The 17,716-nt window shown below is 36.7% G+C and overlaps 1 protein-coding gene across 2 annotated transcripts in view; it reads right to left on the reverse strand.

The window, feature by feature from the left end:
- ABI3BP (ABI family member 3 binding protein) overlaps window positions 1-17,716 on the reverse strand; it is a 113,161-nt gene that overhangs the window by 70,133 nt on the left and 25,312 nt on the right. For both annotated transcript variants that reach the window (XM_077790913.1, XM_077790914.1), the window contains exons 3-6: window positions 13,396-13,464; window positions 11,886-12,018; window positions 5,792-5,976; window positions 2,876-2,937 (exon numbers count right to left, since the gene is read on the reverse strand). In XM_077790913.1, the coding sequence (XP_077647039.1) occupies window positions 2,876-2,937; window positions 5,792-5,976; window positions 11,886-12,018; window positions 13,396-13,464 (449 nt within the window). The remainder of the gene's footprint in view (window positions 1-2,875; window positions 2,938-5,791; window positions 5,977-11,885; window positions 12,019-13,395; window positions 13,465-17,716) is intronic.

Consider the following 17,716-nt stretch of genomic DNA (forward strand, 5'->3'; position numbering starts at 1 on the left):
CACCATACACACATAGCACATTCTTACAGGACAGCAAATCTTAAACGTTCTGTGAAACAGCACAGGGTAACATTACTTTAAGAGACTTGTTCTTTCTTTCTGTTCTGTATTCTGATACTTCAAAAAGCCAAAACTAACTGGCATGCACATAAGAGACTCCTCCAGGAAGGACCAGGGTCAGTCTGGACTGAATAAGGTTTGGAAGAGCAGGAATGTTTCCTTCTGGAGTTTAACAAATGGTAGAAGCTAAGAGTCCTTTTTGGCTGGAAAGCTGGGGAGAGCCTCACCTTCCAGGCCAACATGAAACTAGAGGAACTTAACCAGAACGAAGAGGAAATCAATTCCTACTGCATTCTCTCTGCCCTACCACTACCCCTTGTTTATGAAGGAAGAGGAAAGAGGATTTCTAGAGCACTCCTTTTCTTCCACTCTCTCGTTAGCTGCTGCTCACACAGCCCGGGAGCTCAGACAAACTTAAAGGATGAAACTGCCAAAAGCAACACAAGATGATAAGTGACTGATGTTGAAAGGGCAGAATGACTGGATGGGCTGGTAACGCTGTTTTAATAAACAGCCTTTAAAAATGTCCTTACAGAGAAGAGTTAGGACCATGCTGATATGAGTCAGTTGTGTCTTTGGAGCAAAATAAAGCACAAACAAACTTGGCCCAAATAACACTCATTTTGGCTTTGCATCCATGATCTGCTCACACCACTGACACATACCCCACCTCGTGCTGTGGAAACTGAAGGAACAACCTAAACCATCTGCATTCTGGCTTTTTGCGCCAGTAAAGCAAGGACGATCAGAGAATTTTCAGAATAATCTAGGGTATGTTTTCATGCTATTTCTGTGGCGGGTGATAAAGCAGTATTGCTCTGGAGCCGAGCCCTGCGAAGATCACAAAAAAGAGCAGACCTCAGCTCTAGTCCTCCTTTTGTACTTGAGCTGTGCAAATATTTGGAGAACTGTTTGAGCTCACTTTCTCAGGGCTTCTCCTGCATAAACAGGATCCCTGCTTGCACAGAAGCAGCGGAGCACTCAGGGCTCTGGCACACAGGGTTTGCTGAGAGGAGCAAAGGAGCTCAGCGTGCACTCCATAGCCCAGGATGAATTACCTGGTCCTGGGCTGTGCAGCTTTAAAAACACCCGTGGCACCAAGGGAAAAACAGTAAAGCTGACTTCATCAGCATCATGAGATGAGCACCTCCTGAATATCCAACCAACTGGATTTATCCTGCTCACAAAGAAAACCTTTTCTCGTGAACTCGAGACATAAGTGTATTTCTAATAATGTAAGCATTCCACTGATCTAACTCTGTATGTAGTGCAATTATTGAAGCATTACTGCACTAAATGAATGGACATAGCCTCAAGTTGCACTGGGGAGGCTTATATCAGACATTAGGAAAATTCATTTTCACAGAGAGGGGTGTCAAGCATTGGAAATGTCAGCCCAGGGAAATGGTGGAGTCATCATGCCTGGAAGTGTTAAAACATACATGTACAAAAATGGATACAGCACTTGAGGACATGGTTTAATGGTAAATGTGGTGGTGGTGCTGGGTTAGCAGTTGGACTTGAGGAAATTTAGGATTTTTCCAACCTCATTGATTCTATGAATCTGTGCATACCTAATTATTCCTAGAAAAAATGTATTGAATGGATTATGGTTTGATTCCTGAAGGAATTCCAGGTCTGAGAATTACAGACCATGTATAATATTCGGAAATATGAAAAACAAGCAATGATCAAACATACATTATCATATCCTACCATGAAAACATTTGGAAAATTTCGGACAGAATTGTGAAGAATGGGTAATTAATTTTGTAATAATTAGCACTCATTAATTAACCCTCTAAATTAAAAACAAATCTCTAAATTAAGAGGGATTTGTACAACTTTTCTTGCCAAGTTATCCCATAGTCTGCCTCAAGGATAGCAACCTAAGAAGAAGCAGAACAAAAAAATCCTCCAGAAGATTAGATGCTGAAACTTGCACTTAGATGAAAAAACAAGGAAAGAAAATACAAAGAAACCAATTTAAGCTCATAGTAGAGCTGGTAATGCACAGCAGTTATGACTAAAATGTCTATTTTTCACTAAAAAAATGGGTTTTTTATTAAAACTTACTAGCTGCTTTGATCTAGAGAGCCTTCATTTCTGCTTCAACTCTTGGAAGAAACAAATATCTGGGTACATGAATCCATAAACAAATAAAATCCATCCACGCTTGCTTTAGAACATTTACAGAAAAAGACAGATGAGGGGAAAAATCTTTATTTATAAAAATTAATTTTTTAATGAATGCTAAAAATTCTACCATGCCACATAAAAGGATTTAAAGGACAGCCTAGCAAACTTGGTTAAGATGCCCTTTCCAGCTTCCTCTGGTTCTGCAAACACTTGCCTCACATATGGGAGCTATCAGTGAATTCAGTGGGATGACTAATTTAGAAGACCTGAATAGATACAAAATTGCTTATAGAAGTAATTATTACTTATAATTTTATTATTATAAAATCACGTCACCAAGTTATCCTGAAGCTACCTGATCACAACAAACACCACAGTTTAACAAACCTATTACAAAGGAATAAGCAACTTTTACATTTTGGATCTGCAGATGGAAACCATCAGATTTATCTTTGATAGGCTGGAATAAGTGTATGCAATCATCTCAGTTACAGTTCTCAATTATTTTGTCCATCAGCACATTTAAACATTTTCCATACAGCGCATTTAACAGATTGTTTTCTATATTGGAAGTTTGTGGCCTTGATAATTTCTTTCTCACTGAAGACTAATAGAAAATTAAAAATTTGATCATATGAAACATGAATCAGGTAAAAAAAGAGACTGTTTTGCATACCTGTGTTTGGGAATTGGGTACCAACTTATACATATTCTGGAGTTGTCCATTTACTTTTTTACCTGTTTTGACAGAAAGATAAATAAATACACAGAATTAAATTTTTGTTTTGCCCAAAGCAAAGCAAACCAAGTTTATTCACCTTTTATTTGTCAGGTTGGATAGCCTGTATAAAAACAAATTGTGGAAAAATATTTTTGTCCTGTGTCTCCAGATCCATTAATACATCTGCAAAGCCTTCTCTTGACATTTTGACAGCAAGGAAATTAAATATATTCTTCTTGTTTTGTTTACCTCAGTGTATCAACAAATCCTCAGATTTAAACTCTGAATCTTTTTCTCTTAGGTTTTCCTGTTAGTTTCTAAGTATTAGAAGTTTCTTGTGATGCAGCTGTTGAGCAAGCCAAGAATTCCTGTTAGCACCTACTCTACTCTAGCATGCTGCTTCAAACTTTCTCTGTAACATCCACCTTTACACTTTTCTGCTGCCTTTCTATTAATGGATATGCAAACTACATGTTTGACTACATGTCAAGCTACATGTTATCATATTATTTTTCAAATTCCATCCAAAACAGATGAGAAGTAGAAAAAAAAATTAACTCTAAAGAAATATCAATTGAAATTCATTTAAGTTGGAAAAAAGTCTTTCAAAGTGCTTGGTACTTCTAAAGAACAGGACTTACTATTGGCTTAAATTCAAGGGATAAGGGACAGAAGTTTCACAATGACTTCATGAGAAAATCATGGTAAGATGCTATGAAATAAGCTACACTCATCTCTTCTGAAAAAAATCAGTTAAAGAAATGCTGAACTTTTGCCATGCCTTTCATGTGTTCTCAAATAATGAATTAAAAGCAGATTCTCATCCCAACCCCTCCCAACATAACAAAAATTCAGCCTGTAGAATCAACAAATCCAGGAGCGTGCAAAAGAACTTCCAGGTTCTCGTGATTGATGCATTCTTCAGTGGAAGAAAGAACATTTACAGTGAAGGAGTTTGGTTTAGGTTGAGATGCTTCTCCTATATGAGAAAATCAGGCAATTAGCACAGAGGTGTCTGTGTTGGTTGTTAACCTTTACAGGCACCTGGTTATACATTTATTATAATTACATGCTGTCTCTTCACTGCCCACATTTCCTCTATGTACCTGCAATACACTAAAAATATGAAAGGCTTGAATTTAAGAGTGCTGACAATTTTCCCATTATGAGGTTCTTTGTCAGTAGACCAGAATGAAGACATGCAGAGGAATCACAAATTCCTTGGATTTAGCTGCTGCAGAAGAATCACTGAATACACAAGTCTACATTGCAGACAAAAGAAATCTTATGTAAATAGAATATGAACAAGAAATAATCCTCCAACTAAAGTCAACGCATGATTCTCCTGACTTATTAAAAATGTAAAGTGTCTGTAAGAAACACCAGTTAGAAATACATTACATAGAAAGATAAAATCTGGTGATGTTTTCATCAGACTTGAACAAGTAATAAACTATAAACATTTTGCACTCATCACTCCCTCTAATTCTGAGTGCTGAAATATATTTCAGCACTTGCTCTACAGATAACTTTATGTTTCAAATGTAGAAAAATACCAGAAAAAACCACTTGGTAAGACAACTGTAAGGCTGAGAAACAGAGCTTTTTGTGAGTCAGGCGTAGGAAAAGGCCACCACCACTGTCCTCTTTCAGCCATGGCCCAGCAGTGCCTTGCTCTGGGCTGCTGAAACATCTCTATGGCCACTGGGCAGGTGCCCAAACTTACAGCTTGGTACTTTATCATGAAGGCCAGCAAAGCTCTTTATTAGGGAGTATGAAGGTGTTAGAAGCCACCACACTGCTCCCCTCCCTTATCCTCAAGTGTATTCAGCTCTGCAGCTCACCCACAAGTCAAAACTGAAGTCCAAATTAAATTTCTGCAGGAAATCTCATATGAATAAGGCTCTCTAATGAGAATTCCCATTCTTTATATTTTGAGTCAAGCTAAAAATGCTAACTAAGCATAGGAGTTTCCAGCATCTTCCGAGCAACATCATGTTTCAAAATACCTTTATGCAAATACTTGAGGAAAATAAATAAAATTGGATAATCTCTGTTAAGTCTTCTCATTACAAGGAGGAAAACTCTACTGATGCCTGTTTCCTCTGCTGGTATGAGTGATTCTTTCAGCAGTACATGCTTTTACAAAGGTTAACTTGACATCATGTTTCCTGCCTTGTCCTGGGATTTCAGAGAACCTTAAAATATAAATGGCAGCCAGCCAGAGGTGTTATACACTGCCTCCATGAAAACAAAAACAAAAGAATACACGACACTGCATGCTTCAGACATGATCCATAGAATACTTTGATTGAAAATTAGCTTCCTATTCAAGTTTTGAGTGGAGCCATAAAGGGCCCATTGAGGCAGGACAGGCCCTGTCCAGCTTGGAGACCAGCTTCAATGGAAATGGAGGTGCAAAAGAAGATTCAAACATGCTAATAATTTCCATCACTCATACTAGCTCATGGAAGAAATTCAACAGATTAGTTGGATGATGGTTTAGCTCATTACTTGATCATCTTATTATTCATGGCCTAAAGAAAAAGCTTAGAATCCAGTCAGAAGTATAAATATTCATACTCAACACTTGATGTGCATCTGTACTAAACCTCATTAGAATTCTATCAACCTGCAGCAGATCCTCTATTTGCAATGATAAGAGAACACCTTTCAGCAGACTAGGTGGCAGTTTTTCAAAACCAAAATATTTCTAGTTTCAGCAATTCATAAAAGAATTTTTAGGGGCATAATGGATGACATTTAAACAATAAAAATTTGATCAATAGCCTACTCTAATTAATGCCATAATAGAGGAAAAAATACTGTCAAAATCAGCAGCTATTTTATTAACTGTTGTCAAATACTTACTAGAGAGAACTGTCTTATGATTCAAAGTCTTGCTCCAAATACTGTCCTCTGCATTGTCTTTAACTCCAAATTCATAAGGTGTGTTTGGCTTCAGGTTGTCAATCACTGTCTCTGTAGCTGGGCAGAGCTGAAAAACCCATTTCTTGTCTTTTCCTTTTTCTCTGTAGCGAACTGTATAGAACCTGCTTGGGAAAAAAAAAATAGATCTAGGTAAAGGAATTCACTGTAACAATTCTTGTGAGAAAGCAATAAAAAAAAAATATATATATATATATATTAAAAAAAAAATAAAAATAGTAATGATGTTGTTCTATTGTTCTTATTCTTTCTGGCTCTTTAAGGTCACCAAATATCAGAAAAGCCAGACTTATTCCACATATACATACCCCATCATATAGACCCTGACATTAGGAGTATTGCACAAAGAGCAGAAGGACATCCTTATTCACAAACACCCACTGTATGTGGGGTTCTAGCCACAAAGTGTAAGCTCATTGTCCAAGCAGCTCCTGTGATTCCAACTTTTGCCAGAACCAGTCAATTGAATCATGAGTCTGCTAGTCATGAGGCCTCTTCTGATTTCTCAAAATCTTCTATATCCATCCAGGGAAAGGTGTTCCCGTCAAAATTAGTCCAAAAACATTCTCCAGGGAAGACCAGTAAGATCCATTGTTTGCATAATACATTCCTCATTCAGATATCCCATTATGTATTGCCCCCACTTCAAATAAAAAAAAAAAAATAAACCGAGACATTACTTTCAGCAGTTTAAATTTACAATGTGATGAATACTAACAGACTGTGAAATTAGGAAATATTTCTACAGAAATTGCCCAATTCTGTCAAGGAGCACCACCCTGAAAAAGCATGACTGCAATGTTAACCAATCAAAAAAAAGGTGTAAATGGTGAGAGCTTCAGCACAAGAACTCCCCTGCTGACTCTGGTCTCATTTCCAATATACGTGCTGAATCACTACCAGAATGGACTGGAGGTTTCTTTTCTGGGAAAAGCAAATCTCAGAGAGATTTGGCAACTTTTTAATCCAAGTATAACTGAAAATTGTTACACATACCATAAATAATTCATATTCATCATCCATATCTATCTCACATTAACATCATCTGAAAAGGGACGAATTCAGTCCAATTGTATTTTGCCAAACTTAAATAGAACAACTTAATGCTTGCAAATCAAGGCTGCAAGATTTATTGCAGGCATTATATAGACAGTTATATAGAGACAAAGGGAGAGAACTTAAAAAACCCAAACCAATCAAAAATCAGGTTCTTAAACAACTGAAAAAGTTTCAGAAATCCAGACTAAAATTACTTAGTGGACCCAACCATGCAGTCAATTCATAAAGCTGCTTCTGCTGAACTTAGAGTGCTTTCAGAGTACAGTTTACATGAAATGTGACTGCTAAGTAGGCAGAAATTCCTACTTCACTTTTAAAACACAACCTAAGACAAGTGTCACTCATGGAAAATATTTCCATACATAATGGCTAACTTTATTTACATGTTTTGTCTCATAACTGTCAAATTTGTTTTCTTGGCACCAAAAATATAGATTCTCCTAGTAAACCAGGAGCTACAATTCAGCTCATCCAGGCTACAAGATCACTATTTATGTTGGCTCACATAATTTAATTCACTGTACTAATTTGTGTTCAGAACAAGATATAGTCTAACTTAAAACTTGAAAAGGAAAGGAAAAAAAAAAGTAAAAAGAAAAAAAAAAGTAAAAAAAAAAAAAAAAAAAGAAAAAAAGAAAAAAAAAAGACAGACAAGTAGTTACTATCCTCTCTCAGTTCCAGGACTACCAAGTAATAATCTGCCTCCTTACTTCTGTGGGCTGTGATCTAATCAAACGTCCAATAATAGATCTAATTGTCAGTTAAACTGACAAAGAACATTTTAAACAATAAATTATTGGCAATATCAAAAGAAGGAAAAATTCTTCTCCTGTATCCTCTTAATCTATTTGTATGTAGTCACAGAGACATTAAGTAACAGGAAAAGCTCCTTTGAACTCCCTGTCACTGTTTGCAAAGGATGTAACCTTAATAAACATTCAATCTTCAGCACAAATGCCTCTTTCTGGACCCCATACAGTCTTTTGGTGAGGGATTTGTAATAAGTATGGACAGACATCAGATGTGAATTCAAGTGGAAACAGTCACCTTCTTCCCTTGCCTGAAAGAGGAATTTTCATTCGTTTTCATCATCATCCCTGCCTTTTCCTCCTATTTTAATCCAATGGGATAGAAATAAAGTGTTTGCATGTGATGGAAAAGAGAGAGTATATTGTTTCAGTTCAGTTATTGAACAATCTAAAATAACAGCTGCATCAGAAACGAGGAGGAAAAGCACTAAAAACTTGTTGATAACGAATAGGCTTTTAAGTGGCTGTCCTCACTTGCTTCTAGTGGACAAAGTGTTCTACTTTTTAATGCTGTCTCCACACCTGGAAATTCCTTCATGTTGTATTTCACTCTAATATAAATTAAAATACTAAGAACACATGCACAAAAAAATTTAAAAAAAATTAAAAAGGCCCCATCTTTCATTTAAATTCAGGAGTATTATAAAATCTGAAAAGAAGATTTTCATAATTGTGCCAAACTATGTCAGAAGAACAGAACAGAAGAAATGTGCTTTCAACTCCAAGATTTCCAAGCCTATAAAAACTTCACCAAGGGTATAATTATTTCAGTGGAAACTTGCCATAGTGAGTATTAAAAACAGTGACTGCGATGACAGAATTTCCTCAACCATTTTAATAAAAAGCCATAAAAATGAAGTTCCATTTAAGAATTTGCAGGTCACAATCATTTGACTATTAAAAATATCTAAATATCTACATGTGCTTTTGGGGAAATGCAATCATTTGTTTACAGAGTAAAAATTCAGAAATGCCAAGTTTTGTCATCAAAGAACAACAATTCATTGTTAAACCAGACCAACAAACTGCCAAATAAAATGCAATTTCGGTGTCTGCCTGAGAACACTGTACTGATTGAATGTTGCAATTTTAATTTCTCTCCTTTTCAAGCCTTTCTTTCATCAAAAATACCATATCAAAGAGTCAGCACGTCTAATTGCAGCCATGAGTAAGCAGCAAGGTCCAGTCACCACTGGCATCCATCACTCCCCTCTGGCACGGACACACATGCACAGCTGGCTGGGCTGGACACGTGCAGCAAAACATCCTCACAGATCCTCCAACAGCACCAGGCAGATGAACTACAGTGCTGCCATGTCACATGGAGGGGCAAGCTGCACTGCATGTTTCTCAGTAAAACATTTCCCACCTGACTGCCCACCATGGGCTCCAACAGCGACTGCCCTGTGCAATGCTCCTAGCAATGTCTTCCCACCTGTGAATGTGGTTTGAGGTCTCAGCAAGGAGGTGGCACACCCAGCTACACCTGCTGAGAAATTATTTTAATCTAGATTCTCAGCAGGTATAAAGACCTAACAATATTTACCTTAATTTAACATTTCATTGTGATTAATTGATTTGTTATCTATTTTGGTGGGGGCCATTTTATCAGAAAAATGTTTATTGAATACTCTTGTATTTATATTTACGACGAATCATAATCAAATGTTTGCAGGGGTTACTCTGTTCCTTTGCCAACAAGCACTCTATAGAACATTACAGCTCTTTTATTAAACTCCATAAAAATTAGGACCTCCCTCTCTCCCACTAACAGGCAGTGCTTGTTTAAGATACCACCAATCAGGCCACCCTGGGAACTGTAGAAAAATTTTATCTCCTCCCTTTTTACCAGATAACTAAAACTCCAATAATTTAAAACAAAAGGTGTCATAGGCAGGTGAGAGGTTTTGTTGCACCCAGAATTAATTGCTACAATAATGAGAAAAAAAAAAAAAAAGTAAAATCCATCACAGCAGAGCAATAAGAGCCTACATTCATCAAGAAAGCCTCTCTCCATTTGCATTTGTGCAAAATCATTTAGTGTCTATATTCTTGGAATGCTGTGTCTTTGATGATATTTTTACTTTGCTTGCCTCCACATAAGACATACATAAAATGTGATGGCAGAAATGAAATAAAACCAAGCTGATAATTTAGAGGAAGCCACAAGAGCACAAGATCTCTCACAGGCCAGCCACTGTAGTGATGACTGTATCTGCAAAGTCAATGTACAAGGCTCTCAGCCTGACACAGAAAGTTGTTTCTCTTCTGTGTTCAGCTTACATAGTTTGTTTTTCAAAACTCTACAATGCAAGGCAGTGCTCAGACAGCCGTTCCATTGCACTAGAAATCAAAATAAAATGATCATTTTAAAGAAACCGCACAGAGGGTTTTTGCTTTTGAGATGAAGCAAATCTTATTCACTGTTAAAAGAAGTAGAATTCTAGGATGGATAGGCAAGACATCTATCAGTGTTCATGATACTGTTTTGCCAAGAATTCCAGTGTCATTTTTCCATTTTTTAACCAAATCTCATTTCAGACAGATTCCCAGAACGTGCTTGCACAGTCAAATATTCAGACACAAACAATTAAACACTGGAAATTTTATAAGGCAGACGGTTTTGTGAGATTTCAAGAGTAGGTCAGTTTGTATAAATACAATGGATTTATTTGGAACCAGGTCCCAACCAAAACTCCAAACAATATAGTCACAACTGTTTCAGTCACACGTAACACTAAACAAACAATTAAGCCCTGGAGATATAAGAACATTCCAGCTCTGTGATTTCGTGTTGCACAAGACAAAAGATTATAAAGCTGATTTCTTTTTTGTTCTTAGAAATGCAATCAGAATTTTTTAAAAACAAACTATCAGCATACCAGGTATTTATTTATTTATAGTTAGACTTCTAATGTGAATTTGTCATAGTATTTAATTTAAATACATACCTTCAAGTTTTAAATTCCTATTTTTGCATGTATCTGTGTGTTTGTTTTTTCTATACAATCCACTCAATAGGATATTATATTTCACTGTATCTATAAACCCTGCTTTAATCTAACATGGAAAATAACGTTTTATGCTCCATCCCCTGACTTTTCTTCCTGAAGAATTGAAAATCAAAGTCCACCTTTTTTGACCCCCAGCTACAGAGATGTTCTAATCAAAGCAAACACAAAGACAGAAAAATCTGGAGTATTCTCTCTTTTTCAGACCTGGATGGACAGTAAATGAAGCTCCAGTACGTTTATTTGACAGATCTGTCCAGTAATATTTGTTTGAACACAGCTAGGCAGAGTGGAAACAAGCCTCTTACTCTTTTGGAAATAATGAAAGGAGGAACTGAACATGGCTGTGCAGCCAGATTTTATTACTTTGCCATCTTCCCTCATCAGCTGTCTTCCCCTGGTGTCAGAAAGCTGAGGATGCTGTGAAAGGTTCCACCAGTGGTTCTTTCTGGTGTTATGTAGTTCATCAGTTGCATAATACTAATCATTTCACTTTTTTGATTTAGATATTTTTGTTTTATTTTAAATTCAAGTGCTAAGGGGCAGATGAGAGAAAACAGTCACTTCAAGAATGCTTCAAAATTTCACCTTCTACTTTCACTTGCTACTTGGCAAGCCTTCCTGAGTTTCGTGCCACCCAGTAAATACCAAAAATATTGACAGAGAAGAGATCCTTTTTTACTTAAAACAGAAAATTAATGAAAGCTGTACTGTATCAGTTTTTGGTGATAAAACAAAATAAAGGAAACAAAAATCAAACGGTGTTAAAACAAGGCACCATTCCCCCACCTCACCGCAGCAACAGACTTCTTTTACACTTGAAAAGCAAAATATTTCCTGTGATTTAACAAAGTTTCAATTGCTTTAGATATAAATGAAGGTAGAGTCAAGGCCATTCATTTAAGAGCAAAGGATCTAGTGTGAAACAGCAAGATTTGTAATTCAGCCTCTAGGCTGAGCTTCCCAAACTTGCTGTCAAGTCGAGATTTGCAAAGCACCAGCGTGAGCAAACACAAAAACTGACTTCACATTCAGAACTGCTGCTTGCAGCACCTGAACTTTTCCTGTAAAACTGGTGCCAGTCCCAGCAGGAGCTGCCCTGGGCGAGCTCCTGGCAGCAGGAACCCATCAGGTTACCTGTCACCAGCACAGCTGCTCGTCGCCGTCCAGTCCAGCTGAGGGTTGACCAGGATGCCCCAGGAGAGGAACACAGAGGTTGGGGTGAGAGTGCCAACCACCAGCTGCAGCGGCTTCTGTGCCTTGTTCCGACCTACAGAAAACATGCACAGTTAATTTCTCACCCCTGCATTACGCAAAGGAGAGGTTTTGCAAGATGGATAGTTAAGTAAATGAAGATTTACTTCTCTTCTAAGCTTGAAGTTCTCTAATTTTCATGGTCACTGTTTCCATCCCATGATGTACAAAAGTGGCAGTGTCCCTGGTCACTTTTTCAACCTGTATTCCAGTTAAAACTAGATTTTGAAAATGATCACTCGGTGGTTGAAGTATACTTGGTATAAGAACAAGGTAGATGAAATTAAAATCTCTGGCTATCTTGGTCTGTATCACAGAAGACATGACAGAGTCCAGAACATTAGAAAGTCTCCAGGGATGTGATAAAAATAGTAATTTCTTGTCAGGTTTCTCAGTAACACTGTAAATATATCTACACATAATAAATATTTTTAGAGCATTGTTAAGAGTAAAATAAAACCTAAAAATAATCTTTTGCTTTAACTGCAGATCTGAGTCAGTGTCTGTATCTGCAGGAGTTGTATATGTATGTTGTATATGAAAAGTAAATCACTTTGCAAAATATTTCCAGACATATTGTGTTATACCTGGCTAAGAGGAAGAAAATATTTATCCCGAGCATTACCAGGAGTTAGGAAAAAAAAAAAAATCACCTAAGATCATCAAATAATTTGGGTTGGAAAGGACCTTTAAGGACCTTCCAAGTCCCCTGCCATGAGCAGGGACATCTTCAACTGGATCAGGTTTCTCAGACCTGATCTGTCCAACCTGACCTTGAGTGCCTCCAGGGATAGGTCATGAGTTTATTTTTTGTAACAGTCCACTCATCCTGAATTAAGCCCCCATATTAAAGCAAGGAATTCAGAGCTAACAATATTAATGACATGATTAAAGCCATATAGAAAGGCTTTGAAATAGATGAGAATAAAATTAAGGTTTCTACTCAGCTGTGCATAGATTCAGTTGGAAATATCACTCTTTCTGTAACTTCTTGCATCAGCAAACTTAGTAGTAGTATTAATTCAGAGACAGACACCCACTACCATTTTCCAGTGAGGAGCTATGAGCATTAACAAGTCTATGGACAAAGAAATCCTTATTGTAGTTTGGGAAGAATAACTTTAATGTCCCTAAACCTCAGAAATTAGTATTCTAAATTTCAATTTTCATTTGTAAGAACTTTATACAAAAAAAAATCTTTAGGTACATCTTCATGTTTTGAGCACCATGTGTGTGGCTGGGAAGCACTGTCCTACATTTTACTTTTCCAGATATGGAATTTGTGCATCCAGTGAGAGGCCTACAGGTAGAAACATCTTTTCAGAGAAAGCCAGCACAAGGGTCAGTTTTCTTTCAAATCATTCAAGAAAGTGATGCAGGAATATTAAAATACCTGAACAAGATTTCTTGTTGTTTGAAACTCGTGCTGGTCGTACTGAAACCAAATACCGCGGCTCTGCATCTGCAAACGAAAAAGCAATTAGTAAAGAAGTGCTGCTTATTGGAAAAATAAAAAAATATTGAATCTGAAATTAATAAGAAAAAGTCAAGTAGTCAGTGAATTCTTGACACATTGTCAAACTTCACAATCTTTAGGCCGTTTTCCTTAAAATTCATTGAGTTCAGAGTCATAACTTATTCAATCAAAACAAGGTCGAGATGTTTATTTTAGTTTGGGGAATTTCTCTTCAGAAATAAGATTTTTCCCTTACTCTTAAAGCCAGATGTCAGAGATTCCTACCCTTCTTAATTATTTAAAACCAAGCTCTATTCCCTCTTAACTGTAACATGACAGAAGTTGTCTTAGGAGATTCCAGCAAGATCTCCACAGACAGAATTTGGCTCACTCTATAACAACCAAAATTATTTTTACTATAGCTTTAAAATAAAGGATTACTCTACATAGAATTCTTACTCTATCTAAATGTATAACTATAAATTATAGACTGAATTTCCTGCACTTTTCAGTGTAACAGGCACTTTGAATTCTACCAACTAAACAGAACTGCTAAGAAATAATTAATTTTTCTCTTACACTCAGATTTCTGTAAAGAGAGAGAAAGAAAAGCAGTACCAAAAAATCAATAGCATGCTGCACTACTGAAAAGGTTCTGCCAGTGTGGGGAAAACCACTCTAACTTAACTTCACTGATTCTGTGCTCCTAAAGCACTGGAAACCCATACTATGGATGTACTTTAACTGTTTAGTCTTTTAAAATGGGTTTCATCTGCACCCGATAACCAATATAAGCACTGAAAACAGCTGTTCAAAGCAGTGTGGAAAAAAAGAAACTCTGAAGTGTAAATACATCTTCATCTACAAAAAATGGTTTTCAGTATTTAGAGAGGTACACAAGTGTGGGAGCTGTGTAACCACATGAACATTTTTTGTATTGAGACTGAAAATTAGAAATAAGCAAAACTTTAAAATAATTTTGTTTCCCTCTGTTCCAAACCCAGTTTTCTGCTCTGCATTTTTGCCCACTTGTGAGACTGCTCTAACTCTCAAAGTATTCAAGAGGATTAAAGCATGACCTTGAAAGTTTGAGAACTACAAAGCCAGTCTTCAAAACTCTAAAAATGTATGGGTTTATGGACAAATGACCAAGGATTGTGAAAGAAAGTTATTCAAATACTTTGAAACAGTTTTCCCCTGCTCCATAAATGGAAAAATTAATTCTGGCTGAAATCTGAAATGACTTGTGTAGCTGTATAGAAATAGATTAACTGCTAAACAAAATATGGCAATACACAGAGACTGTTAATGCCTCACTGGACATCTCAGCTACAAAATCTGGCAGTTTTCAGGATTCATTAGTTCTAGCAGTGTTTTTGTAACCAAGTGTACTCTGTGGAAATATTTTGTGTTATATGCTCTTCATTAAGCTTTATTTTGGTGAATTTAACAAATGTTGCCTTAATAAAGAATACAACACATTCCCATTTTCCAGAGAATCCACGGCTCTTCTGTCTGTAATTCAACCGACAAAAGGAAGTATTTAGGAAAACAGGCTGAGACTAAATGTTGAGAGAGGGCTGTTAGAGAACAGGCAGGTTTTAAAAGTACCACTTCTTAGAACCACAGAATTTAAGACAATATTATAATCATTGTAACTGAAATCAGAAAACGCAATTGTTAAACAAATCCACTTAATACCTGAGATGCAACAATAAATTTCGGTACTGTACTTAAGATATATCTTTATTTAGACATATGATTCCATGCTTCCTGAGCAGAACCACCCATAGATGTTAACAGTAGAGCAACTGTAATTTAAGTTAAATTCATTGGTTTGATGCACAGTACCAATGCATTATGCATGGACTGGAGGACACATGCCTTGAAATGCTTTTATTCTGGGCAGATATACATTCTCTATCAAAGGCACCTGAAATTAAAAAATGCAGAGAGCTTTTTCATTATCATATAATGAGCCCTGACTCATTAGAATTGGGAGTTCTTTCTTAGCCTTCCACTGCAATTCAACATTTCTTTTAGGAAGTTCAGAAGACTACTGAGTTTCTACACTGATTCAGTCTTTTTGCTGAGAAATATGACTATCAGTCATCAATGCTGAAATCATCTGATGCTACTATGACTCAATTCATTTTCAGGGCATTCAAACATTGCCTCACCCTTAAATTCTGTCAAGTTACGGGAAATATTTCATGATAATCTCTGCTCTTTTATGATGCCTATATATTCATAATCCATTTCACAGTTCCATGTCTACAAGAAGCAGGAATCTTGGGGAGAAGTGAGTAACACAACAGAAGAACATTTAAATTCTGCAGAATACCAGAACTTTAATATAGCCATAATTTACTTTGCATTACTTCATGTAATGCTGAAGAGATAAATTGCTGGAATAGGAGGTAGGTAGACAAATGTGACAGTCATAAAAATAGGGATATTTGACTAGATGTAATTATGATTCAGAGAATAGATCGGTCACTTGCATGAAAATATATTTAAGAGGAGAAGCTTGTTTGAAAAATAAAATGATAACCTCAAGTAAAAGCAAACTACACCACAGAGTACAGACAATCCTGTTTTCAACTTAGTTTTTCTTATTTTCTTTGAACTGTATTTAGTAAGAAATGGATAGTTACATAATTAAGATCAATGTTGAAATGTCTGGACACAGATGCATGAATCCAGCATCTGCCTCCAAAAATCATGTCAACATTAATCAATATATAACAGAGTCATATATGATAAAGATGAAAAATATAGATCTGTCTGTCTCTCATCTATGAGGATCCACAATCTCATAAATGAAGGATCCCTAGAAAAGAATGCAAGTTAAGTTTGAAATACATTTGCAAATTTGCTATGAAAATCTTAGTAGCTCCTTGATGCCTAACACATTCTTGGAGAGCTGCTACTCTATGACCACTTGTTTGAATTTATTACTGTCTAACCCCCTTTATTAAGGCTAGAACAGCAAATACCTTGGCTAAGAATTCTTTCAAATCAGAAATAAAGTCCAAAGAGTGACCACCTTCAAGTTTTTATCCACAGAATACTCTAGAAAAATGCCCATGTGTACCAGAGAAGAGTTCCTCCATAAATCCATGCCTAATTATTAGTGGTATAATTCACCAAACATAGGCTATTATATTAATAAATAAAATTATTAAAAGAAAAAAGCTTCTTAACATCTTATGAAGACAACCAGAATGTAACAAAAATACATGCCCCTGACATATCAGATCAACATAGGAGAACAACACTTCCTTTCACATGCCATGAGCTGGGCTATCAAATCAGGGGCAGCAGGCAACTAACACACACTACAAAATGCTGAGAAATTCTGCTTCTGTTCAAGACACTCTCCAGGGCCCAACCAATATGCACTTGAAAGCAAAACAATGCAAGCATGAGCTGACTGATGAACTTAGAACAACTCTTAAATAGTGTCACAAATGCATCATTAGAATTCATGGATCACCAGATTCAGAAACCAAAATAAAATTATTTTTTGCCTTCAGGCTGCAAGCGCTTAGTCTGTATTTAGACTTCCCATGGGATGTTGTTCAGGGCAGAGCTGCATCTGCTGCTCCTCCACTCCTCCCTAGGTTCAGCCAGCACCAGCCATGGGACCCTGCTTCCTGGTAGGTCAGCAGGAGGCCCCACAATCTGAATTAGCTGCACTTATTTGGCATCTCAAAAAGCACGTAGCTAACACCACTGCCAGGTTCTGGGCATGGATAAGAAACTGCACAGCAAATCTTTTAGCTAAGCACTGCCCTAGCACAGATCCCCGAGTTTCACTTTCTAAAATGTGCTCACGGTGGTACTAGAACCCTCTCATGCACATACAAAACCACAAAATTCACACAACACTTACTGGCATTGTTGTGAAGCAGGATCACTAATATATTCTCCTCTTACTCTGTACAAACTTGTACAGGAAAAGGAAAAACAAAAGCTTTGCCCAACTTTGAGGTGGTTTTAGATACTGAAAGGGAAAATAATTTTGTTCATTCTGTTAAGTAATTGCTGTTCATTCTTACAAAACTTTCCTGTCTCCACACAGCTTTTTGGGTTTCTCCAACAGTATCAACAATTTCTAGGAGGTTGGCTTGCCATCTTCCTAGCCAAGTTAGAAAAGACTTACACAAATCTCTTAAGCAATACTCTTTCTTTATGAGTCAGGAAGACTGAAAAAATGAAGATAAAGACTTAAGTCAAGCCAAGAGCTTTTGGA

Source organism: Lonchura striata, chromosome 2 (genome assembly GCF_046129695.1).
Source record: "Lonchura striata isolate bLonStr1 chromosome 2, bLonStr1.mat, whole genome shotgun sequence".
Lineage (NCBI taxonomy): Eukaryota > Metazoa > Chordata > Aves > Passeriformes > Estrildidae > Lonchura > Lonchura striata.